This window comes from Malurus melanocephalus, unplaced genomic scaffold (genome assembly GCF_030028575.1).
Source record: "Malurus melanocephalus ecotype Western Australia unplaced genomic scaffold, MMel_1.1 scaffold_131, whole genome shotgun sequence".
Classification (NCBI taxonomy): Eukaryota; Metazoa; Chordata; class Aves; order Passeriformes; family Maluridae; genus Malurus; species Malurus melanocephalus.
In genome coordinates, this window is record NW_026623363.1 from 692,212 (window position 1) to 719,718 (window position 27,507).

General features: G+C 40.1%; 1 protein-coding gene across 1 annotated transcript in view; it reads left to right on the top strand.

Annotated features, from left to right (window-relative positions):
* Positions 1-27,507, top strand: part of MCUB (mitochondrial calcium uniporter dominant negative subunit beta) — a 45,157-nt gene that overhangs the window by 17,314 nt on the left and 336 nt on the right. Inside the window, exons 2-7 of the mRNA XM_057370716.1 lie at positions 19,968-20,043; positions 20,308-20,478; positions 23,834-23,938; positions 24,143-24,303; positions 24,973-25,176; positions 26,562-26,678. Coding sequence (XP_057226699.1) covers positions 19,968-20,043; positions 20,308-20,478; positions 23,834-23,938; positions 24,143-24,303; positions 24,973-25,176; positions 26,562-26,678 — 834 coding nt within the window. The remainder of the gene's footprint in view (positions 1-19,967; positions 20,044-20,307; positions 20,479-23,833; positions 23,939-24,142; positions 24,304-24,972; positions 25,177-26,561; positions 26,679-27,507) is intronic.

Below are 27,507 nucleotides of genomic sequence, written 5' to 3' on the forward strand. Positions count from 1 at the left end.
AAGGTTTTAAATCAGGAATCCCTGTGAATGTGCTAGGGTGGTAGGAAATATCTGTGTAGTTTTGTTGCATATGAAGGAGAAGTTGTTTCAGGGGAAAAGAGAATTAGTGCACTGGTATAACAGTATTTGAAATATTGTATTAGTGTTCATGTTGTAAAGACAGTGGTCATTGAAGGGAACTCTGAAGCAATGTAAGTGGGCAGAAGCTGTATAGATTAATTTATGAGAAAAAATGTGAGAATTAAATATGTATAACTTGCCTAAACATTGGCTGCTTGGGTTTATAAAAGTAAGAAGCACGAGAGATGTAGGCACAGAAAAAAAAATAGTTGGGACTGTATCYGAGATGGAAACTTTGGGTATCCTGTGTGTGTCTTCCTAGATGGATATCTAGTAAATATATAGCAATGAAAATCTTTGTCTTTTTAGGATGATTAGAGGTGTCTATTGAGCCTGCCTTCATCCCATGATGTGAGCTGTCAGCATGATTCAAATCTAGTGTTTGTATGGAGTTAACTGTGCTGTCTTGGGGCCTAAATGCTGATGTATAAACYTGACAAACTCCTCACTCTTTTCTCACCCTTGAACACCAGGCTGGGGAAAGGAGTGTCACAATCCTTTTCAATCTCTCAAATTTATGGGACAACATACTCTAAACTTTCCTTAATGAACTTGCTGTGAATGAAAGCAAACAAATATGTCAAATAAGCTCAATCCCTTTTGTACAGACTAGCCTAACATGATTTCTCTAATTCATCACTTTGTTCATGAGTGAYTATCTTTTAGAACCCCTCTAGCTGATTTCATTTTAAGTCTCTTCCTCACACTATAATTGAGCACCTCTGTCTGTGATCCCCAAACATCTGCTTCAGGCAGGAAAAAACAATTACTTCTTTATGTACTTTGAAAACCAACACAGTTTAGATAATGTAAGTTATTTAAAGGTAACACAGGTAACATTCCCAAGTTCTCTGATTTGTGATGTRCACCAGTGACCAAAGCAGTGACCTCATACCTGGTGGTGCTGATCCTTCCTTCTCCCACACAGTGTGGGAACCCTGGTGTCTCACTGAGAAGCACAAAAGCCTCAGCAGTCTGGCTGCTGCTGGATCTGCTTCAGAAGATTTTTGGGTCAGCTGAGGAAGTTGGGTTCATACAATTTCCCTAGGATTCTGAAAAACCTGCCAGGCAATCATAGTAAGTGTTGTGGCTGCAGGAGACAGCAAGCTGCAGGTGATAACAGCTCCTCCTCCTTTGACAGGGGCTCTTTCTTAGACTTTTGTTGCCCTTCCTTGGTTTCTTTGAGAATGTGCTGGTTGCTTTTTCTGCTGCTTGTGGTCACTGAAGCATGCAGGAATGACAGAAGTCTCCCTGAAGCAGAACAGAGTCTGGAGCAGAGGTGGCTGCAGTGTGTGCAGCCTCTCTGTGCTGCATTCGTTGCTTCTGTTTGTTGCTGGTATTTTCTATGTTTGGAAAAATAGCTGAAGCCTGTGAAATTGAATCTCCTAAAGCCAAGTTGCTGAACATATTTAATACCTGTGAGCTTTGCAGTGATAGCTGTGAGACAAAGCAGAATCAGAGTGTTCCAGGGGTACTTGTATTCTGCTCTTTCAGATTGGAGACCTGTAAAATGGGATGTGAAAGGGAATGAAAACACCCTTTCCTTGTTCTTATCCGTCCTTGGGCACCCCTAAGGGATTTGCCCACCCACAGCTGGGTGGGAGGATGCTGAGCTAGTGGACTGTTGTTGGAGCATGAGGGCCATTTGTAGGGTTTAAGAGCAATTCTTGGGTTTGGTGTGGTTCCTTTTTCTTGACAGCTGATCTGCTATGCTCTTAAAATATAGGTAGCGGATGTGACAACACTCAAAAAAACCCGAGGGCCCTTGATAAAAAATACTTAAGTCAACAAAAACATGCTTTTAAAAAAGAAATAGATTTAGACATAACAGATCTAAAATTTAAAAATTGTATGTGGATAGTTTAAAATGCAATGTTTATCTTGTAGGGTTTTTTTTTTTTTCTCTGCTGAGTCCTAGGACAGGAAAGCACACAGCACTCTTTCACATGTGATGGAGAGATGGKAATCAGATCGACAGGGTTTGTTCTTTGTTCTACCATAAGTTTTTTATATTAGCTTTAAGTAACTTATATTATTTAAACTGTGTTGGTTTTCCAAAGTTGATAAAGAAGTTAATTGTTCTTCCCTGCCCACAGCAGTTGTCTGAGAATCAGAGACAGAGATGCTCAATTATAYTGTGAAGGAGAGACTTATAATCAAATTAGCTGGAAGGGCTCTAAAAGTTAAGAACACATTTCCTGCCGCCAGCCTTTCCCTCTTGTGCAAAGCGATTTTTCCTGAACCATCTTTTGGCAGGCTCACTGCTCCGTGGGTGAGCAGCAAACTCTGGCAGCTATTGTGTCCTGGGTAGAGGTGCTCTTTGCTGTCTGAGCCTGAGCACCCAGCAATTGCAGATAAAGCCCTGGGAAGGATCAGGATGCCAGGTGTTGGTTCTGTCTCATATTTCAGCTATTGACTGTGATTACCAGGTAGGGTCAGGCTGTTGAAGCAGAGGCGTGGAGCGAGGAGCTGCACAGGGCTGTTTGAGGGCACTCCTTTACCCTTCCCTGGCAGCTGCTGCCTGTCACAGGCTGGGAGTGCAGSACCCACCAGAGCAGCTGCTCCTCAGGCATCGGCAGTGCTGCGACACGAGCGGGACTTTTTCCGTGTCAGGAACTAAACAGCAACGTGGACTAAAGCTAATGGTTTGGTGTAAAGAATAGCACTCCACAGAGACCTAGGAAACACACAGCCCTGGAAGAATTTATGCTCTTGTTCCAGTTTAATTTTCAGAAAGCTCTTMTTTTCTACATTTAAGTTTCTTTTTCCTTTTGTTTAAATGCAGCTCATGAAGCACATTGTTAATTTAGTCAGATATTTTACAGTTACTTTATAAAATCCAAATGAATTACACAGTGCAAAGTAAATACAGGATTTCAGCGGTTCGACTCCTACAGGTTTGCAATTAACTATTGGACCGTGGCTGAATCTTCATGCTCCAAGCTGATAGATATTGTTGGTGGTTGTTTTAGTTCAGTCATCCATTAAATATGCGCAGATTTATAGTCAACATAGAAGTGAAACTGTCAAAACAACTTGCCTGATAATGACAAAGAAATAGCGATCAGAAAAGTGGCAGGCAGCTTTGGGCTGAAGAGTTTCACTTCAGAAAATTCAGTATGTTTGCATTTTGTATCATTTCTGAGAAATGYATAATGTGCAAAACGCATTTGTGGGGTTTTTTTTTAAGAATTTTGAGATGTCCAAATTTGTCATCTGGCTATTGCTTTTCATGGTATTTTTCTTTGGGGGGAAAAAAAGTAAATAGACTTTTTTGTAAATACTACAAGTGTTACCAAAAATACATCGTGATGGGTGAATTTATGCAGCTTAACTGCCTGACCCCATGGTCTGCAGGCAAGTGGTTGAATTGAATTTTTTTAAGTTTTCAAAAGAGACTGTCATATTATTAATAAAATTAATGRTAAGTGGATAAGTTGGATAAGTACCAACAAGTGGAAACACAGCAGTTGAGGGCAGGTATCTGCCATCTGATTTCTTAAACACAGGCCTGCTTTTCAGCTGGAGAAAATGAAGGGAAGTGGTGCTCTTGTGTCTGTTCGGCTCCATGTGGAAGGTCTTCCTTTCATAATCCTGATAATAGGGACATGATGTGAAAACACTTTCATTGGGGATACTGGTATTATGAGAGCATGTGGAGAGATGAAAATGTGTTTGTGACCACCACCAGGTGAGCTAAGAGAGTTGCAGGAGTATTGAACATTAACAGCAGTGCTCCCAACAGCTTCCTTGAAGCCTTTCTTTTCCTCTCCAGCCTTTCTTTTCCTCTGCATTCTTCCCTACAGAGCTCTAGCAGAGAGGTTGCTTACCCTTATTATGGAGGKCTTGCTCACCCTGGATTGCTCTTTAGAGTCTAATGTTAAGTCTAGAAACAAAGAAACTAAGCCCATAATTTGTGGTTTGGTTTTGTTGACATCCCAGGCACTGTTAGAGAAAATGCAGGCTGTACAGAATGCCTGTAAAATTGAGGTGGTAAAAGCAAAATATAGGTGCGATCTCTGGGTTATTAAAATGCAAATTGAGAGTGAGAGGGAGGTGTCACTGTAGGAATGGTGSCACTGGTGTAGGAGGCAAGGCTAAGGTACATAAGGGGCTGTGGAGAGCAAAGCAGCAAGTCTGTGGTGCTGTAGCTCGGTGTTGGGATGTTGGTCACATCTGCCCTGCTGAACTCCGACAGACTAAAGCAGTACAGAAAATCCAAACATTACTGCTGAAACAATGTACTTCGATTTTGTACCCTTAGACCTATAACATGTTATGAAGGCTTGAGCCATTTTATAGCTACAGCAACCCCCTTCCCTTCTCTGCCTACTGTGCTCTCCCTGAAGTATCTGCTTTGTGTTGGGCTGAACTGCTTTGAAACACCAGAAAATGTGAGTCTTCCCTTGTGGAACTCACTGTTCTGTGTAAATTTAAGGTATGAGCAGAACTGATGCAGAGCTAGAAGATCCCTTAACAGCCGTTTTTGATGTTTCTGTTCAGGTAGCCTGCAATGATGTGATTTTGGGTTGCACTGGACAAGCCATCGCAGTGAGATGGCTCATAGACCTCACCAGGCTGCTTTTCTGCAGGCATGTGACAAATACTCCCCTGGTCATCCTTGCCCACAGGACATGCCAAGTTGAGCTGAGAGTGGGAACTGTCAGTGGGTCCCCAGCTGGTAAGGCAAGGACTGTGTGCCAGCTCTGGGAGGGGGTGACCCATTGCCTTTCACTCCCTGGGGGTGTCAAKTTGCATCTCGCTCATCCTCCCAGCTGCAAATGTTTCCATGCAATGAGAAACATTTGATGCAAGAGCATCAAAACCTTCAGGCCTTACCATGTCTCAAGGCTGAGTTCAGATTTGCTAGCAGGTTCAGGAGCTCTAAGGGTAATTCGATGTTGATAATATTTTCTGCCTTTTGGCAATTTATTATTTTGATGACCTTGGTCAGGTGGATKTGGGTGAGTGCTGGGATATGTGGTGGATCTCTCCCAATATGCATTTGTCCAGCATGSTGAGAAGTGTGTAAGAGACTTCCTCTAAAGAAAAAGTAATCTTTAGGCTACTAAAGCCCTTTGGGAGCTCCATGAATGTGGTCTCAACAAATTCCTGGTTGGTATGAATAAATGCTGTGCTACTTTTGGAAAACTGGATGCCACATTTCCAGGAGTTACAGATTCCGGGTAGTGAAGATGTAATGCAAATGTTAATGTTCTGAAAATAGCGAGGACGGTTTAGCAGCAAAACAGAAATAGATCAAGTGGAATCAAGACAAAATAATATTTTTGTTCCTTACCAGAAGAGAATTCTGAAATGAACTGGAGAATTCACTGACCAAAATCCACCTGGTGTTCAGGCTTTTCGAAGTTAAGCTAAGGACAAGAGGGCTCTATAGGTATATATTTATTTATTTATTTATTTATTTATAGTTATATATTTATATATAGATAGATATAGACATCTATATATATATATATATGTGTATGGGTATGAAATAGCTAGTTGAAGTGCCTCTGATATCACTTTCCCATAGCTCAGTGTTTGGATTGGCTTACCTTGGCTCTAGGCAGAACAGGAATATGAGTCTGTCAGGGTGACCTGTAATTTACCTTTGACAGCTAACATGAAGCTCTGGTAATAATAATTATAAAGAATAATAAAGAATAAGTATTCTTTGATTTGTTGCTTTAATCTTCTAGAAGTAACATTTAGCTTTAGGCTTTGCCTGCCTTTCCTTGGAAAAATAGAGTCGTTAAGTCCCTTAAAGAGAGTAAATGGTTTAATTCTGATTCTTTTCATGTACAGGTGATTGCACTGCTTTTCTTGTAACACATTAATTATGAAACAAAAATTATTTTCTTCCTTTAAAATTATGGAGCTAGAGACATTTTACTGATTAGCTTGGAAATTGCCTGTGCCTGCCAGTCTGGGGTTTCAAAATAGAAAGRAAAGAAATTTAGCTATTCACTGTTTGACAAAGGCTGGGCTCTGACTGCAATTTGTGCAATTTTGTAAGGAAATCAGTAATCACACATGAAGTCGCAGAAGTGGCAGGTTAGCTTGACCATAAGAAAGAAATGGTRCTTTTTTTCTTTCTGATTGCAAGGGATTCTTGAGCAGTCATTATGTTTGCACTGTGTGAAAACCTTTTGCTGTTGTGTCTRTTGCATTTCATCTTTAATTTATACCCTTGAAACCAACTGTCCTTGTAAAATTCACKTGAAAGCTGTCTGTCCCCTTTTTGTAAAGGAGTATCCCTGCCATTGGGAATGTAATCCATTTCAAATTCCAAAATTTGACAAACTGGAGGTGGGAACAAATAGGGCCTAACTGGTCTCCCAACAAACTGATCACTAACACCTCCTAAAATGTACATGTCTTTAATTTGTAAATAAGATAGCAGTAAAATGAGAGCACAAAATAAATTGTGATGCCACATGTTTGGTGGGGCTGTGTTAGAATTCTTACCTGCTGTTTGTGTTTTAGTATCCTGAGCAACCAGAGCAAAATACAGTTACAGGTAAAATGTACAGATTATCTAAACTATATGTTTTACCAGTTGCTTTGCTGGTTAATAGAGAGATCAGTGGTAAGAAAGTCTGGGTGCTTGTTGAAATGGATTCCTTTTTATTCCTTAAAATATTTAAAGGCAAGCAGAAGTTAGGTTAAGTGTCATTATTTCCATTTTAGTGGTRCAGTAACAAATCCAAGGTTTTCCAGTAAACTGTGACTCAGTAGTGTTATTTGAATATGATAAAAAAAAAAGAAAAGAAAATTATAGGCTGTAAAAAATAAAGTCCACCATCTGGAAATGGAGAATGTGAATGACAGAGTGGCTATCATCCTGTAAAGTGGCTGTTGTGAAAGAGGTAAGAGGACACTGATGGCTGTATTTGAACCCCATTGTAAATTGCAGCCAAAAGATTTTGGGGCAGGTGAGTGTGGGGAGTGTACTGTGAGTTAGGAGTATTGTCTCTCACTGTAACTTTAGTGAATCTGGAATTCTGAATGCTGGAAAACTGGAAAGTTTGAGTTTTCTTCAAAGAAACAACAACAATTGTTTTGAGAGCGGAAAAAAAATTATTTTACAACAAAAGCATGAAGGTTTTCAATCTAAGCAGCTTTTCGTAGTCTACAGGTACCTACAAACAAGAGACACTTCTGAGCCTTGAGAGYTGTTAATCTTAGCAGGTTAACTGTACACAGATTAACTGGCTCAACTCATTGAACAAAAATACAACACCCAGGCTTTTTTGATAATGCTAGTTTATAATTGTCATCTCTGATTTATGGAGAATCCACAACAACCCTCTATTAAAATCTTTTAAMTCAAGGCAAAGATACTTCCTGGGGGAAAAAAAAAGGCATTTTACATTTAGCTAAACTTTGTGAAGAAATTGCCATGCCATACATGTACAGCTCAACGAAAAGGATCAACCTCTCTGGTCCATTCTGGCCTTAATACCTTGGGGTGTGTTTGCTGATCTGTGCTGCTGTTTTGATTGATAAGCCATATTTAATAGCTGACCAAAATGTCCCCAAACCAAACAAAAACATAAGGTTCTTCCTTTTCACCTAGTACATTTTTGTGGAAATGAGTGTCCTTGCCTTTCTGTGCTTGCTCTAGCTGCTTATGAGAACTCTAGGCTGAAATAGTGTTAACACAGTTTAAGTATGATTTTATCCTGAGCAGTCTTAGCTGCAGTTGAGTAAAGAAAGTATATAAAAGATATTAATGTATTGTAATACTTGTTCACAATTCTTTTTCTAATAAAAATATAGAAAGATAAAAACTGACAACAACGAGAGTTCTTTGCTGTCCTCATGTGTTGCTTAGCTGATCAAATGAGGTATTTGATTATATTCAGTTTTTATTACTGCAAAGATATGGGTTGGGTTTTTTTTGTGGTTGTTTATATTAACTTTATGTATATATTAGCATATATATATATTTTTGATATATGTATGTATAGATATATAGATATATACAGTGCTCTGTCCCAAACCAAAACCCACAAGACAGGTCTTATATATATATATATATATTTTTGATATATGTATGTATAGATATATAGATATATACAGTGCTCTGTCCCAAACCAAAACCCACAAGACAGGTCTTGTTAAATCTCATCCTCACAGAATCACAGAATTGTTCAGCTTGGGAAAGACCTCCTAGGATCATCCTGTCCATCCATTCAGTTGTGTTACAGATTATGGCAAGTTGTGCCTGGCTTCATGGTCTGCTGAAAGTCTTACAGCTSTATTTCACTGTGAAGATGAATTTTAGAAACTGAAAACCCCAACATTTTAGGATGTGCATGCAGATTTGGGGTGCTCAGTTGGAAGGAACATGTGACTGGGGTTGAACTGTGATAACTTTAGGGTGCTTGATGCCAGGCTTAGACACCTCGAGTGTGAAACACCTTGGGGATACTGCTCTACCTTAAAACTGGGATGTGAATGCCTTTGCCAAGTCTAGACAGTGAGACAAAACCAGAATTACTACTTGGTCTGATTTCTAGCTCACCTGCTTACATTGCCAGCAGCAAGAAAATTGCTGCATTGTAAAATGGCAGAGAATATGTCAACATGGTTCTTTTGCTTTTATGGATGTGAAAATTGGCACCTTTGCTGAGATAAGATGCTCTCCTGTAATAGACTCCTGGAACAGTCYGTGCTATCCTTATCCAAGAGCAGGTTAGATTGGGAAGAGCTTGCAAAGGACTCTTGGAAAARAGACTGAAAAGTGCAGCAAAGATGAAAGATACATTAAGCAGTTTATTAAGCCATTTTCCTGCAGAACCGTGGTTTCTCTCTGTAGGTTGCACACCTTTTCCATGCTTCTGACAACACCTTTGTTGCACCTTGCTTATTCCAAGAAGGGCATGTCTTTGAATATGGTGCCCATAGAGCYCTTACCCAAAGCCTCACAGCAGTCAGGCTTTGTGAGAGACCACGGATTCTGCACAGTGACATCTGCGGTGCTGCAGTGCCCATTCTGCAGGCCAAGCTGCTGCTGGCCTTTATGGAAGATGGCTTTCCACATTGATAGGGATATACAGATGGAAAGTGTTTTTTTTTTATTTTGGTTTTGGGGGTACTTTTGTTGGTATGCACAGAAAACCAGGTTAAAACTATTTTTCACACAAATTAATTGCTGTTAGAAAGTGCTGTGTTAACGCACCAAGGTGGGACAGCTCAGCCTTGCACATGAACAGCGCTGCTCCTTCCTCTTCTTTAGGTGGTGTGGAGTGACAAGTGTGCTGTCAGGAGTGAGCAGATGTTCAATGTCAATTTTGAGTAACCTCTCTGATCATATTTAATTTAAAATCAACGTCCCTAATGTGCTAAAGTATCGTGTGTCCTAGCAGAGGCCGTGTAGGCTGTCGGATCTTTGAGCACTTGTTAACTGTTTCTGACAGTGAATGACTGGTAGCTGGGTAAGTAAATGATCTTAAACCTTAGTGGAAACTGACTCTGGTAGACAGACATGCAATGTGATTGTGTTTCTTTTTTCTCCAGGAAATCATGCTAGCAAAGCAAAAAAAAACCAACCAAACAAACAAAAAAAAAACAAAACAAAACAAAAAACCACCAAACCAGATAATTCAAAACTGCATAATAGTCCTACCTTCAAGTGGAGTGTAAATAGGGGTGTTTCCTATTCTTCTGTTGGCAGTGTTATTGAGTTGCCCCGATGAGGTGAGGAACTTCCCCTGGAAAACAGGTCACTCGGAAATTCAGAAGTGCTGGTTAATGAGATAGATAGCACAGAGCTGCCTTGCTAATGAGTTCAAAAAGGTAAAAGTGAAGGCACTTTAGATTTCTTCAGAGCAAGGAGTTCTTGCAGCTGCTGATACAACCTGTACTTTACATCTTCCTTCAGATCAAAGCTGATGAAAGGGAGAAACAGGATCCATAATTTTTGGGGAATAAATGTAATTTTAAATTCTAGTTTATATACTTTTTTTTTTTCAATTTACAACCAATAGCTTTCCAGTAAATAGTTCAGTGGATATATCAAAAATATAGGTTGTCCCTTCTGTATTTGTGTTTTAAGGATGAATTTCTTTTCTGTTTCAAGAGAAATTTGATGCAACGGGCTAGAGAACCTGTTGGCTTCCCCACCTTTTTTTTTTTTTTCCCTTCACAAACTGGATATACATAACACTTACAAAATAAGACAAACTTGATATTCTTTGATACTTAATGTCAAAACATTTTCCTGCTTGGAAATCTCTTTGCATATATACATTTATGCAACAGAGGAAGGAGTAACTTAAATTTTCCAGTGATCCTGTGCTAAAATTCCAAAATTAAGAACTAGGAAGTTTTCAGGTCCTTTGAATGCAAATATGATCTCTTGCTTGCATTGAGTAGTAAAGCATTAATGAAAAGTATGTCAAAACCCACAAAGTATGTCAAAACCCAATTTTTTTTTAAATTGGACTTTACATGAAATTCCTGTGGAAGTTTGGGTCCATGTTGGGAGTGGGATCAAAGAAAAAAGAGTGACTACAGACCATTAATTTCTAGGACAGTGTTGTGGCTTGTTCTGGAGTAGAGGCTATAAACATTTCAATCTGATATAGAGCATTCTGTGGGATTTATTTTTCTTATATTAGAATTTTCCTTTAGTGGTTCTCTCCCTGGGTAAGATGCAGGAACTAGGAACGAGTCTAGGGACAAAACTGGGCTTTAATTTAATTTTCTAATAACCCGAGAGGATGTGTTTGAGGCAGCTTAGAGAAAACTTGCCACCCTAAGAGACTTCTGTCAGTGCTGCAGGCTGGAGTTCCTGCTCTCTGATTCACAGATGGCACCTTCATTCAAATGTGTCCCAAAGATGGAGCTGGGTCAGAGTTCCTTCCCTGCAATCACTGCATTACAGCAATCTGCTTGTGTTGGAAGGTAAGATTGCTACTTCCAGTACATAAACTGATGTTACTATAGGCTTGAGAASAAAAAGAGCAACAGCTTTTGGCTACTGCCTGCTTGTTCTGTGTGGCATTAAATWCTTGTTCATTTCAGCATTAAACTCCTAAAACCATGTGGTAAACCTCACATTTAGAAGATCCAGATTGTTGCCCTGTCTGTTGCATCAGTCTTTCAGATACRTGTCCTGAGTGAATTAATAGAGGAAAAGGAAACAGAACAATTTTTAATTGGCTGGAGTTCAAAGGGTTTGGGGTGAAAAGCGAGRAGCTGACCTGCTGGTTTGCWAACYTCCCCCCTGGGAGGCACAGYGGGCACATCAGAACACAGGATCTGRTCCATCCGGGGCACACAGACCCTTTCATCTTCTTGCATGGGTTGTAATTGTTTTCCTTATGATAATAAGCTTTTGATAAAATCACTAGAAACCTCTACAGGAAAACTTCTTTTTTTGTTTGCTTTGCCTGCTCTGTAGAAAGGGATAAATGTGCAGGGATGTAGTATAGAGTAAAACTGAAGGGCAGAGCAATAGCTCAGTGTATCACAGCCAGTATTGGTTGTTGATTTCAACATTTCATTGCTGTCTGTATGCTTTGTGCTTTTACTCCTGCAGGAAGAAAGTAAAAATCTGTCTACAATGAATTTGGTGTTGCAAATGAGTTCACTGAGTCCCTGGTTCAGCTAAGTTATGTTTTTAAAACACTGGTGCCAACAGCTGTAACGTGGAAGTGGATAGTATCACCAAAGCCACAACCATTTGATGGTTTTAGATTAAAACAGCTTCTTGAACATAGTGGGAGAACATGGATTTCCAAAATAAAAATAAAAAATAAAACAAATTTTTTTTTTTTGTCATCTGACAATATTTTGGTGTTTTTCTGGGAATGGAAATGTTGAAATCTCTGTCCACAAGTGCTTGGGAGTGATGGTTCCTCAGACACAAGTCATAAAGTGCCAGGARCATACATGCATGTTGGGACCTTTGCTGAGCTATTGGGCTGGTGACTGCACCCTTGGCAGTACATTTGTGTGATGGTTTTAAGCTTGCCTGCTATATGAGCTTCATGGTTTTAAAAATATTTATGTAGATCTCTGATAAGGACTTTGAATGCAGTTATCTTSTCAAGTAAAGTGTTGGTCTTGCTGTGACAATTCTTGCTAAGCTCAGTTTGTTGTAACTGCTCTGCAAAGTGCACATGGAGGCTGGGAGCCTTGAAACTGGTGTGTTTRTAGTTGTCTCTTTGATCTTACTCTGTGGAAATGTTTACTTCCTTTGGTTTTGTCTGATTTTTTAATTTGTTGTTTTTCTGCTGTCAGGTTCCTGTGGTTTCTGAAAACACCTGTTAACATTTCTATCAAATTGTGATTTTAAGTTTGTAGTTCGTTGCTCACTAGGGATGTTCTCATGGTGTGTGCCCTAGATATTCTTTAAAAATACAATTAATCAGAAACTATCAAAAGGGAAGGTGTTAGCCTTCTCTGTTTACCTCAGTTCTTGTGCCTTTGTTTTCTTCAGTGGGTTTCCAACAAGAATAGAAGTGTGTTCTGTACTCCCTGCTAGTAATTTGAAGATCCACAGGGGCATAGCAGTGTATAAAACTGGAATATAAACTAAGTTCCATTTTAGAATTGTTCTATAGCTATCTATTACAAGGGATACAGATCATTATATCTACATCCTAAAACCACCTGCTAACAGAGAAAGGGTTTAGATTTGATCTGGTCCGTCAGCTGTTTCATTGTTCTGTTCCTGTTTTATTTTTTTTTTTAAACAATCAGAAGAAATATGTGTTTTCCTTTTGAAAAGGTACCTGCTAAAAAGCTGGGTGAAAGCTGTCATTGGGAATTTCTCCACTGCTGATAATTCTGACTTACTTTTTCTCACACATCTGTCAGACACTAATTGTAAGCCTTGAGTCAAGCAAATTTTCCAAGCAGTCTCTTCTTTATAAGCCAAGCTGTAAATGCCTTAAGGTGTTGAAATCTGCACAGTAGAGTGAAGAAGAACCTGAGGAAAGAATACCCCTAAATGAGAACTACATCCTTGTATGTATATGAAAACCTGAATCTGTTGTATTGGGGGAAAGAGGGACAGGGTTATTAATATTGTAAATAGAAGTGTCCATTCTGCATGAAAATGTTGACAAGCAGTTCAGTTTTCTGAGTTACATCGTCTTTTTCCTATGCACTACAACCTGCTCAGTGCTTTCAGTGTGAAAWGTTCTGTGAGAGAAAAGGAAGACTTGTCTGTAACTTTGATAAACATTTAAGTCTATTCATCTGACTTTGCATCCTTGTATCTCTTGTTATCTCATTTCTTTCAGCTGAAATTTAAACAAGCTTTTTCTTGGCTGGCAATTTGAAAAATTAATGTTATTTCTAGAGATGAGTTTGAGCAATTTCTTTTCTTTTTAAGAAACACATGAAAGCAGCCATCTACATTAAGATACAGTCATTCTGAGACCTTTGCAGGAAAACATGCAGCAAGCCCATTTTCTTATCTAATGACATRTAAATGTATTTTTGAAAACAAAGTCACTCTTGCTACCCTTAAGGTCCCAGGTCAGCATGCCTTCCCAAAAGGCCCAGCACAAGACCAAAAATCTATTCTGTGAGACAAATAAAAAATTCTGTCTGTGCTGACAAATTAATCAAAATTTTGACCTAGACTATTTTGGGGAACAAATGGTACAGCTCTAGAATATAGGCTTGCTTTTGCTTTTGATAAAGCACAAATACATTTTCATTCTATAATCCCTCCCTTTCACATTCTTAGCCCTGTGTGATTTGCAAACTTCCTTCTAGGTATTTCATACTATCGTCTGAAAATAAAGCAGACTGGGAAGAACAGCAACTCTCAAATGAGTCGTCTTCATCRAATCCGGATGAAGATGTGAAATTTCCAATAATGTAAAACTTCAGATTCGGAAGAGATTTAAGATCTGTTTTTCTTTGTAGGAAGAGAAGAAGATTTGATAAAACGGGGAGACGCGATTCTTGGTGTTGCTCTTAGATATGCACTTGGCCTGGGTAGCTGTCTTGTCAGGCCTKTTCTTACACTGGCTTGGAGGTCTGCTTGCTTTGAAAAGCAGGGATTATCTGTACCTGCAGAGCAGCCCCCAGAACAGTGCAGGCAGGTGCTGTCAGCTGGWGCTCATCCTTCTCATCTCTCAGCACTTCTGKCTCCTTGCASAGAGGAGTCACTGTTACTGACATCWGGATAGAGGAGGGCGAGGCTTAATTTCAGCCTGCTTTAAATGTCAGTGTTTACAGCATCTGTTTTTATGGCTTGTAAGACTGATATGGATGCAAATCCTGGTGCTTCCCGAGAGCTCTGCATCCACAGGTACCGAGTRGTGGCGAGTCAGATGACCTCAGTAAGATGCAATTCTAGAAGAGGGACTTTTCCCCCTTTTCCTTGACTTGCAGGGGATGCACGATGGATTCTCTCCCGCTATGTGCCCAGTGGAGTGGGGTGTGCATGTGTGGAGGGAGAGTTTGGGTGGGGAGGAGGGTGAGGGAGCACAGAGGAATAGGGAGGGRGCAGGAGGCAGGTGAGGGATGCACACCTGCCTAGCAGGAGATGAGGTGGAAGGTCTCTCTGGCAAAACCCCTCTGCTGTAGTGGATTTGAGCAGCTTGACCTCCATAAAAGAGGTTCTTGGTGGCCAGTTGCCTCCATGCACTTCTTGTCGTAGCTGTCATTTTGGTCACTGGTGATGTTTGGCTGGTTAAATCTAGTGYCAGCTGTTCTTGGAATCTGAGCAGAGGCAGGAAATGAAAGATCAGCAGGGATGATAAAGGCAGAAAGAGCAACAGGCACATGAAACCAAAATTCTGATTGCTTGGGCTCTTTTATTGSGTTTTAACAGTGCTGTAAGGCAAATGAGTTTTGAGAAAAAGCTAAATGAATCCTGTATTGCTCTTGCTTCTTCAATATCACTGGAATGTCCGTACTCATGTTGAAACTACTGCTTTGCTGGAAGAGACCTGCTGGTTACCTTTTTTAAAAGATTATTTTCACTGGGGATGGGGTTAAAAATATCTCAGATTTTGAATTAGCTGCATTGAAAGGATTGAAATTTAAAAAGATTGAAATAAAAATGTTGCAGTGCTGTTCCTACAGTGCCTTGTGGAATAGCTGGCATAAGATGTTCACTGCATGGCTCATTTGAGACAGGCAAATAAAAAAACTGTCGCCTTTTTTGTTTTTTTTTTCTGTCCTAGGAAAGAGAAATGTATCTTGAATACTATTAGGTGTCAAAAGTATCTTCCCTGGCTGAAACTAGTGTATTGATTACAGGGGTGTTACAGCACGAGTGATGTGTCTGTTGCAGAGATTTTGTTTGTCTAATTTAGKTTGGGCTTCCAGAAATCTGAGCGATTGCTAAATCTGAGTGATGTGCTCTGAAACTGCTGTTTGCATTGAGGCTGTTGTTGCACCGTCATCTAAATCAGTTCTGGGATCAGTGAAGAAACAATGACTGTTTTCAGTGTAAGAGAAGACAAATGAAAAGTTAGTAAGAGAGAAGATGTTTCTGTAGCTCAAATGGGTACTTGTATGATTGCAGGCAGTTGTTTGGGCTCCTTATGTTTTATTTTCCTCATCATGTAGGATTGCTTACAAAATCAGCACAGAAATTTAACAGCAGCCATATCCAAAATTGCTTTAGTGACTCATGTTAAAAAGGGAAATACCTTATGTGTACTTCTTGTAAACCTGATCTGAAGAGTGATTCATTTTTGGTTAGCTTGGTTGTGCATGATCTGCAAACTCAGTAGACTATAACAGCACCTGGTTTTTTTTTCCTCCTTTCCCTTGGTTTTAAACCATTTTAAGGGTCTGTAGATTATTCTGAAATTSCAGATTGTTACTCTGTAATTAATTAATCTCTGTTTCCCTTGGAGAATCAGACTGGAGCTGACATCATTCATATGCAGAGAACTTCAAAGTGGAGAGCCTGCAAGTCCCTTCAAGAAGAGGGCAGACAGAGTTGAGCTGACTCTTTTTTGGGTTGCTTTCTCTAATAAATGCAAATTATTGGGGACTCAGATGTTGAAGGAGCRTTACAGTATTCTTGCTGTTGAAATAACAAACAAAATCTACCATATCTTCCAAGATGCATATAAGCAAAGACAAAAATTAAAAAATATACAATTGCTGGCTAGCTGCCTTTTGGTTCAAATTTGTTACAATATTTTGGTGTGGTAAGTCAAAATTAAGTAAACAATAATTCAGTGTTCTCCAAAAGTGTATTAATAACATCTTCTTGTAGAATTCTGTTTTCAAGATCACTTTCTCATGTGAAAAATATTTTTATTTCTATGCTCTCTCTTTCCACCCACATTACAATTTTCTACCAAACAGAAGTTGTGGTTCCTGATGAGGTTACTGTTTGCATATGTGGTGCTGAGGAAGATCAAAAGCTTTCCTGTTGCCTCGCACACTGGTAATGATACCAACTTCTGAGACATAACTGGTCACAAGGTTTGAGTCAAGTTTGCAGCAACAATCACTTAATGTCATAAGAGGTTATTTGGAATGCTAACTCCAGAAACTGCAGTGTAGGTAGGTTCAGTCATTTGCCACTCTCAAAAGTGAAAAATACAGTACTTCTATTCCAGTCACTCCCACTCATGTCTGGCTGCCTAGTTTTCCAGCTCAGTTATGCTGCTACATGAGTCCCTAAAGCTTTGCTGTAAACCACCAGATTGTTGAAATTTCCACTCTTGACTTTAACAGTGGCAACTTCTCTGCTGTTAGAGACGCGAGACGCCCTTAACAGAAGAAATGCTTCTTTAAACTGAGTATATATTTTCCATTTTGTACCAACTGGTATTTTTAATGGGCTATGTTGGATTCTTTTAATCAGAATTAACACTCTTGTGCCTTAAATTCTCATGAGTTTTCAYTCCCAGGAGAGTCCATGCCTCGAGCCAAGTCAAGAGATGTGGTCAGCTGTTGCTGCCAGCTATTTTGCATCAGGAAGCAGGTATTGCTGAGGGAGAAGGGCTGCTAGACAGCTAAATGCTCTTCATGAGCCTTTGACTCCTGTGCATAATTGTGGATGTATTAGAGGTGTTTTAGGCAGAAGTCCTGCCAYTTTTGTGTTCAAAATGCAGAAAGATGTAGCTTTCTCAGGCTTTGTGTGGTTAGARGAATTAGCCAAGAGGTGCCTGTTCTGCCATATAAAAGAGTTGTTAGTAGTAAGCTGTGCTCCTCACAGTATCTCAGAGTTAACACTTGTGATGCAGTTAATTGGGTACACGTTCCTGTTTCTGCTCTCATGAATGTTCCTGTGAGGGCAGTCTCCTCTTGGTCCCATAGTTCCAAGTCTTTCTTGCAGCTGTGATGCTTGCTCACTAACATTTTTTTTTTCCAGTGGTAGGATCATTCCAAGCATCCAGTGGCCATTCCAAACATCTCATAAGGATCATAATGATTTGGCTGTAGGGCACAAGCCAGTGGTTTAATAACTTCACTGAAAGTGGAGATTTAAATCTGGACACATAGAGAGAAAGTTAARCCAGCCCTTCATGCACCCCAATTCATCAACCAAGAGCTAATATGGAAAGAGTTAATTATTTAGGAATTCAGCTCCATGGCTCTGTGGCTTTTGCTTTTTTCATTCTTTGCAGGTGATTTTTTATAGGTAAGCAGAATTAAAAGACAATCTTAAATAGAAAAACAATGCTCCAATATATAGAGATCCTTTCAGTTGATCATAAATGGTCAAAATCTAAAGATAGTAAAATGAACTACCTTAAAAATCTTATTTCAAAAAATGTAGTTTAATTTAATAATTATTTTTAAATTTATATATTAAATATATCTGTCTATTTTAATTTGTATTAATTGTTGAATGCATAGTTTCTTCTATAAGTAAAGTAGATACTTMATTTCTTTTGTTGTGAATTTGCATAACCTTCAAATACAGGCACTGTGCAGTTCTTTGCCTGGGGCAAGTTGGATGATCAGTATCCAGATACCAATTACAAAGTTACACATTAAGTGTCTGTAATAAAATTAGTTCCCTATTATCCCTCTTATATCCCCCTGAGGAAATAGCAGTTGTGTTCAAAGCCATTGAGTTTTYCTGTTCTGCCCTGTTTCAAAGCAGATCCTGTGCTGAGGGTGTCTCCCTGCTTCAGGCTGGGTGTTGCTCCCTGTTTTGTGGGAGCAGGAGCCCCCTGTAAATGGGGTGAGAACTGGTGAGCTGGGCTGTGTCCTGCCCTGCTCCAGGGAAAGGCTCTTGCTCTGCTGAAGTTACTGGATGCATCCCAGCTCTGGGTGGCCTTGGCATTCCTGTGCTTCTACTGTCTACCTTTTTTTGAACAATACTCTTGTGTTTAAGGTATTCTGACTGTCTTTCATACCTGAAGATTACCAATCACGTATTTCTGTGTTGATAACTCCCAGAATTACTTTCTTTAAATCCTGAAAAGTGCTTGATCCAGTTAAAAAGTTAGGGTAATGTCAGCATCTTTGAAAGACGCAGATTCATTTATAGATGATCTTTTTGTTTAGCCTAATAGCATATTCCTATCCAAACAGCYCAGCTTGTGTTTCTTTAAAAACAAATAAATCATGTGAACGTGSTGAGCAGTGTTTGGCATACTGAATGGCCAGTGCCTCTTGTATTTGTAGCTTTGTTTTCCTTCCTTGTCAAAGAATATTATCTTGCAGACTCTGAAATGTTTTGGCCTTCAGAAGGATGAGCTATGAAGCTCACCAGAAGKAGAATCGATCCTTTATCATCTCTCTCCAAATTGTTTTCCACCTTCCCCAGCTATCATATTTCAAATGCCAGGCCTCGGTCCAGCCCATGAGTGGTTTTTGTAATAAGCTTAGTCAGGGATATGATTTCCCTTTTTYTACCTGTTAGACTTAGTTGATAGCAATAATGTGTGGAATTGCTGCAATAAAATTGTCCCTCTCCTTGTGCAGGGGGATTAGCTGTAGAAGAAAAGGACATTGCACCTTCCATGGCGTGGGTGGACAGCGTTGAGTAGTGTCTGATCAGAGCAGTTTCTCTTCTGTATTTCCATATGACTGTGTTGAAGTGTGCTGATGGTTCTCACCCGTGTCTCTGGAAGAGACAAGCGTTGGAGTGTAACCATGCAGGTCCAGAAACCTACTGTCCAAGGACAGAGGATGCTCACTGCATCTGGCTGTGCTTCTTTCAGTTTGGGACCAGAGGACGGTGGTGCTGCTAGTTGTACCAGCATCTCTCAGCATGGAGTTGAAACCRAATCATAACCAACCAAAGCCAATCATATTTAAAACATAAAAGATCTGCAGGACTTGGGCAAGATGTGTTGTTGTGTTGTCTTTGAGCAGGACAAATGTCGACAGCTAACTTTTGGTACTTGGTACATAATTATGAAATAACAATTAGTGACCTCAGTTCCTTGTAATTTTAGTTGTGATTGTTCACAATTCAGCAGTGAAAGTCTTCACTGAAGCCATGCCCTCTGCTGGAAGTTACACTATGGAGTTCTGCCCTCAGGCACCGGAGGTAGAGGTTTTTCAAGAGGCTGATTTGGGGGGAGAAGAGAGGTTTTATTGCAAAGTTGCATGAAGCACTTTATAAACATTGCAGATTTTTTCTTTTCTTTCCCTTTCCCTTTCCCTTTTTTCCTTGAGTTAATTAAACCACACCAGACAAAAAGCTTTTCCTGTGGGCAATACTGTAATACCTTTAGCAACAACTGTGCTTTCTGTAAGGATGGTTTCACTTTTTACGTAGGATTGCCAAGCAAGGGGTTTTTCTTCAGGCAGACACCTCTGATGTCAGATCACAAAGGAACTGTCACGTCACCGTGACAGGCTTGGTGCTGCCTTTAACCAGGTGAATCTTGCCTCCTAACCCTTCTAAGGCAGGCTCCCTTGTGTCCGTGCTGCAGGTGGGGCTCTGGAGGCACCCGGGAGCTTGGAGAGGCAGGGAAGGAGCGCCTTACAGCACRCTGGTGCCATCTGATGGTAAGCATTCACAGTGAGTTTTTCCCGTTCCCATCAGCACGCTTTTTATTTATTTTGTGAGAGTCGGGTGAGATGACATTAGTTGCATGGTTTTATGTTTATCTCCCAGAAACATAAGTACTCCATTAATAATTGAAAAAAAAAAAAAACTAGAAATGTTTTGTGTAATTTTCCTTATTCTTCCTGTGTTTTAAAAATAGCTTTAAATTAAACTACAACTTACAATGTGACTTTTTCACTTAGTTTCCTTTTTTTGCCCCCYAGAAGTAACTATTAATTACAGACATGGTCTTCCTGTGATAACCCTTACACTGCCCACAAGAAATGAACGCTGTCAGTTCACTCTTAAGCCGGTGGTGACCACTGTAGGAGCATTCCTGMGGGATGTGCAAAGAGAAGATAAAGGAATTGAGAGAGCAGAAGTCTTTGCAGCAGGTATTTTGTATTTCTGTTATTCCCTGAAATAAATACATTCCTTTTCAAATGGACTGTATTTCTCCTCTGAAGCATGAGTTCAGTCCTCTGTTGAGTTTAGCAGTGTTGCTGCTGGAGCAGCTGTGGAATGTTTCTGGGGTTTTTTGGTGTTTCAAAGTTAATAACAGTCCTCCTGAGCAGGTTGATTGAAAATGCAGAATTGGCTCTATTTCTGTAACTCTCCTTTTATCATAGTAGTGCCCTCTGTTAACTTTTTCAGTTAGCTTCTCTTTGCAAGGCTGCCTTTAAATAAGTCTCTCTTCTGATTTCCTCGATGTCTCTTTCCTTGTCCTCCGTGATCATTCTTAAAAGAGAATCTGTCAGACTATAGAATGCAGTGCCTGACAGCTGTTCTGTGTTACCAAGAGTCAAAAGAATCCACCTGCCTTACTACAAACCTGAACTCTTCTGAAAAACTCGAGAGCTAAGCAGCCACATAATGTGTGCAATAGTAAAGAACAGCTTTTTGAGACTTTGAGGATGTTCATGTATCAGCTGGAGTACAATACTTCAGCGCCCTTGTGTTGAAAGGAAACTGATTGCTAGGGTTGAAGAGTAATTGATATTTTAGCATTGGTGTTGACTTTCCTCCTTGTAGCATCCTGTTTATCCCATTGTCCCAAGTSTTCAGATAATTTTCTCAAGCTCTGCTCACTGTTTTATGTTTCTTCGTTTTGCCTATTGATAAAAACTAAAATTGAATTACCCTCATTTGCAATTTTATTTCCAAGACAATTTGGTTTGTATTTTGGCAGTGCTTTGTAGTTTTTCCACAGCAATTTTGAAAAGTCTTGCAACCCTTGTCCTGGTACTAGAGAAGGATTCCATCTTAAAAGTCAAATTGGGATATAGATTTTTTTTTATCTGAATCTGGTAGAATAGGTAGTTGAGTTTGGCTAACTAAAGCATCTATTTCTCCCCTTCCCACTCATGTCCCCCCAAAAAGRAAAAGAAAAATAAGGATAGCTAGATACTTATGGAAAGATTTATTGAACTGCAGGTAACACACAAGCAGAAAAAAGAATGGGGTCAAGGAAAGCTGGTCCAAGGTTTCATAGCTGGGTGCATTCATAACATTCTTTTCTTTCTGGTTGATACCACAGTGGGCTGCAGGGGCTTTTAAAGGAACTGAAAATAGATTGATGTTCCCAGAAGGTCAGGAAGCCACAGCTCTAAGAGAAGTTGCTTTAATTTCCTTTCTGGACATATTTAGTAAAACAGGAAAATATCCCCCAGAGCAATTTTTTTATATCCTCTGGAGCAATGGGCATGTGATCTGTGTGGCTCCCATGTGTGTCCATGAGCTTCAGGAGCTTCGTGTACAAGGGAACATTGGTGATTTTTTTGTTTTTTTTTTTTTGGTCTTCTTTTGTTTTGACAGTGTCTGCTAGGAAGCAGAAGTAGAAAATTCTCTTGAAGAAGATAATTTCCTAAAAGACTYTTTATCTTCAGAAGCCACTGTAACAAATGGTTGCTGTGAGCAGCTGGCCTTCCCCTTAACATGGAAGTTTTTCCCTACAGAGGATTTCTTARTGGGGTGAGGCAGAACTTGTGCTGGCAGGAGTTCATCTTTGGGTACYCCTGTGGTGCAGAGACATCCAGGACAGGAGTGTTTGGGATTCACTGCCAAATCACATTCCTCTCTGGTGTTTCAGCAAAAGCTAACTACTCCTTCTGCTGCAGTGCAAACGTGGGTCACTTGTGAAGCATGAGATAATTTCTGTATGAAACATACAAGTCTGATATTTTTGACATGGACAGGCAGCAGACTCCCAAGTGGAGAGGAATTTGGGTGGTTTTCATCGTGTCTCGTCTATTTAAACACACACACAATCTCCTCTGATTTGGGAATACTTTGATTAGCACAGTGACTGTCAAAACAGTTCTTTGCTCTGAATTTGTCAGGTGCTGGGCAAATGTAATGTTATAGAACAGCTGAGATGTTTAATTTATTAGGAAACTGATACTGTAAAGAGAAACTCTTGGTCAAGTACAGAGAGTTTAATTTAAACATCAATTATTAAAGAAAAATTATGAAGTCTTGATTTAGCGTAGAAACTTCTGTGTCAACCACTAAACAAAACCCAACCTTAACTGAAATGATCAGTGCTGTGTAAGATGACTCGCTTTCATTTCCTGTGGATTTGATTTAGGTCCTGCAAAACTTTTGTAAATGATATTCACTCTTTGCCCTCATTGGAACACTTGTGTTTAGGCACAGGATTGAAAGTAGCCTTTGCTGAAAGCCTGTGCAGAATTTTCTAAAATAAAATACTTCCCTTTCCTCAAAACTTTTCTTCTTTTCAGTTAATAAAAGGTTTCATAGGTTAGTAAATCAGTGTTGTATTCAGAACATCCAGAACCAAGAGCCTGTCTGGCACTTCTTTAGAAAAGCATTTTTTTCTTAAAAGTCATAATAATGTACATGCAAATGAGCCTTGATGTTTTATTACAGAGTAAGGAAAAAAAGAAATGAATGGATGGGCACATTAAAATTCTGGATTGAAAGTGATTGGCTTCTGGGTTTGCTTTGCTGTCCACACAGGGTGGGCAGGCGAGCCAGATGAGGTGTTTGCCTGCAGAGTTCAGCAGTCTCGGCCTCAGCAGATGGGGCCTGAGAACAGGGTTCTGGTGAACAAATAATTGCAGATGTGGGATTGTCTGTGGTGCCTTCCTGTGGTGGGTGTGTGAGGACAGATGGAGGAGCTGGGGCAGTAGCAYTGTGACAAATACTTACATACAAAAATATTGGAATTTTGTAGCCTGTTTGTTATTTATTTTGGCAGTGAAGCTGCCTAGCCCTTGGCAGGAGCAGGGAAGACGCCCTTTGTGGGTACAGGAAATGAGAATTGTAGGTACCATGGGGCAGCTGCTCTGGGGCTTTTCAGACCCCCATGCCACAGGGATGTGTCCAGCAGCAGTGCTGGGTGGCTCTGGGGACTCTTGGGCCATCTGAACCCCAGTGTGCTGCTGGCAGCCACTGTCACATGTTCTTGCTAAGGAGTCCAGAGCTCTTTTTTTGTAGGAGCTATAAAATTCCATGGGATACCACTCACGTAAATTGCTGCATTAAAAAAAAAATAGAAAAGGGCTCTCCAAAAGCATCAAAGTTCAACTCCATTCCCTGCACAGGACAGCCCCAAGAATCACACCATGTGATCCTCCTGAGTGTTTAGGATTAGCTACCAGTTGTAAAAGTACAGTTCCCCTCCAAACATTATTAATGAAGAATCCCAGCAGTTTTCTGCAGGATTATCTGCTAATGTTTAAGACTCCTTATGATAAGTGATCTAGAACTGGAATCTTTCTTCTGCAGATGGTAGCAAGGTCTCTGATGCCACCTTGATGGAGGTCTTACTGATGAATGACTTTAAACTTGTTATCAACAACACAGCACACAGTGTGTCACCTCCTGTAAAAGGTAAGAGCGTGTAAAAGGTAAAAAGTGAGAGTGATTATCTCACTTAATTTAGTGAAAGGCTTGGGAAGTGTCAGAAAACTGGAACCTGTCTGGAGAAAGGTGTTTCTCCACTGGRTGGTCCTGCTTTTGGGGTTGGAGGTGGTGGGGGGAATGAAGAAGGGTGTGTTGTTGAAATGGTTTATATGACAAATATTTTCTTTTCAGATCAGCTGAGTAGTGAGCACGCTACTGAAATGGAAGATATCAAATCCTTGGTTCACAGACTATTTGTGGCTCTACATTTAGAAGAACACCAGATCAGGAAAGAGCGAGAATTGCTGCAGAAACTGGACCATCTGAAAGGAGAGYTGCTGCCTCTTGAACAGGTTGGAAAGTGGGCGGAATTTTTTTTTTTTTAATCAAAAGCACTTCCTTTCATCAAAAGTAAGTYCTGTGACAGAAGAAAATCAGCATGAATGGCTTGGTTTGTTTGTTATGTAAAGAGAGGTGAACTCAAATAGAATGTAAATTATTTTCAATTCAGTTCTATTTCTTCCTGTTATGGACATTCACGGTTTAGAAAGCACAACACCTGGAGAAAGCTGTCAAGGCTCAATATGACTGCTACTGAGATTGAAAGGCCATTTAGTCACCTTTTGCTTTATGAATTCAGAGTACCCATTACAGTKAAAAAAACTACAGTGGTGTTGACATTATCTGTGGCTTAGGATAGTRGACAAGAGGAGTCCTGCTTTATGAAGGCCAGCCTTGGTGTTACCCAGAACTGTCTCAAATGGTAAATGGAAATACAACAGACACATATCCCTAGCAGTGGGAAGGGGAGATTAGAAGTGGGATTTCTTGGTGCACAATGGCATAAAGATCTGGTTGCCCTTAATTTCAGTGCTTTTATTCTCAGCAGAGTAAGTCAGCAGGAGGTGTTGATAGATCCTGAGAAAGGATCTAGCCCAGCAGGAGAAAACATAGTTTAGGAGCTGCTCATCAGAGGAGCACTCACGTTTGTTTGAACAGGTTTCTGCATTTCTTTTCCTTAGATGAAGGCCAGAATCATGGACAGTGCAGATGCAAAAACCTCCAGGCTTTTATGGGTTGGCTTAGCTCTGATGTCAACTCAGGGGGGAGCGCTGGCGTGGCTCACGTGGTGGGTCTACTCRTGGGACATCATGGAGCCAGTCACGTACTTCATCACCTACGGGAGTGCCATGGCTTTCTATGCCTACTTCGTCCTTACTAAGCAGGTGAGTCCTTGCCTTCTAAAGGCCTGGAATGTTCAAAAGGAGGCATCTTTGAATCACCGTCTTTGAGCTCTGACGAAAACAGAATTCAGTGAGTGGCCTTGCCATCAGACAGGGACTTGTTTGATCCCTAATGCGGCTGCATACAAACATTACATCATGCAGAATCAAGGAGGGAACTGCAGACCAGCCACTGAGCATTACTACTGTCTGTAGCACTTCATAACRCAGGGAATGAAAAGTGAGGAAAGAAGTCTCTCCTTTAAAATKTTTGTAGATTGCTTTGCATAGTAAATGGCACATTGCTTACTGCAGTAATTGGAGAGCAACTGGTAGTGCTGTGCCAGTCTGTGAATTCTGCCATACAGAAGCAAATCACCCAAAAGTAGCTTTTATTTGCTGCAGTTTATGTATACACAGTGCAGGGTACCAAAYTGTTTGGAACTCTGGCAGTTGCATTATTGAAATATACCGTAATCAATGCTTGAAGAAATGTTATTGCTTTGCTTTTCATAATCCGACTGCTTTTCCGTGGATGAATGGAGGTAAATCTAGGACAGCTGAAATGGAGCAGGAAGCAGGCACAGTGTAGAASAGAAAAGTTTGCTCTGATCTTAACTTAGCTCCTCAATACAGACTTGTTCKGAAATCCTGTAAGACTTGGGGAAATGTTTCTTTTTCCTGTTTTAGCTCTGTACTTGAYTCTCAAAGTGGACATCTTGATGTTRAACTTTCTATGATGCAAAACCCTTTTTGTTGTGGAGGTGTGTGRAAGAGTAACCAATGCTTTCTTCCATTATACCAATGGATCTTATGACCATTATACCAATATAGACCTTGGGAGACATTAGGTTCTTTCAGTGAAAAGGGAAGATGTGTCTGTTTTTATGAAGAGCTGGCTCTGAATACAACTTATACACCTTCTCACTGTTTTTTAAGCAGGGCTAAGGCATTCCAGCTTTTTGTGAGTACTTAAAGAGATTACTACTTGGCCTTTTTGAATAGCTGCTTGGTGCCATGGCTTAAGACTTTCAAATAAGTCTTCAAGAAATAGTACCTGAATTTTCTCTGACTCCTTGGAAGTAGAGTCCATTGACTGAGGTGGCTCCAGTCATGAAGATCATGCTGTCTTTATTATAAGTGTAATGCATGATAGAATGGCATGATAGAAATTGCTCCCACCATGAGTTTAAAAAGCCCTTATGACCTGTAAGGGCATAACCTCACACATCGCCTCTTTACAAATCATACATGTGTGTTGAACAAGGTAAGTCTTCCTGAAAGAGGCTGAGTTTCTAACGTGCTGACCTCTACTCAGCTGACCTCTACTTTCTTGCATTTGCAGTTTCATTGCTAACCACAAATCCATGTCGTCCTTCCTCCCCCAGGACTACATTTACCCYCTCGCTAAAGACAGGCAGCTCCTCCACTACTTCTACCGCAAATCCAAAAAACAGCGTTTTAATGTGGAACGATACAACAAGCTCAAAGACGACRTAGCACAGGTATTTAAATGCAGTCCTTCAACAATTAGGTAGCTTCTGGGTTAAGACTTTTTCAGTAAACTCTCAGCTAACAGAAAATTAAYCTTAAGGCTTGCTATCAAAGTGCTGTATTGTTATCAGTCAGTTTCAGCTGTCCAGATAACCATACAATGTGTGCCTTTGATGTATAAACTATTTCAGTAGGTCAGCAGAAAGAGAGACCTTTATTAATTTAATTTAAAATAAGTAAGTCAGTTTATCAGCATGATACGTCTATTTTTTGCATACTCCAATTAGTGCTGCATTTTTGGCCATTTTAATAGAATAGCTGCATTTATTTTTGGCACAGTATGTTTGCTGCACTGCTGTGATAACACTCTCTTCCTTGGAAGGAGATTGTCTTGCCAAGCTCACCGTTTGATATCATAACTTTATTCCTTAGGTAAAATATTTAAATTTGCAGAATATGGGTAACCGAATGGAAAAGGTGGTATTTGCACCTAGGAGAAATTTGGTGGCCTTCATTAAATAGCTGCAGCAACCTTTTACTCCTCAATTACTCCTCCATTCCATCTTGGCAGCTCTGTGCTCGATGTCTCATAACGAAAATGGAAACTACTCCTAATTTTAGCTCAAAACCATAGTTCAGGGTGTCATTTCATAAGCCACATTGACATAATGTTAGAGTTTGAYACTTTTTCAGTGGCCTGGGGGTATRAATTTTTTAATTGTAATTTCAGGAAAACAATACTTTGTGGTATGGGTGAGCGGGTTGAGGGGCAGGGTTCATGCTTCTCACTGGAGACTGAACGCCTTGAGCAAGTCTGTCAGTGTTCAGCATCCTTCACTT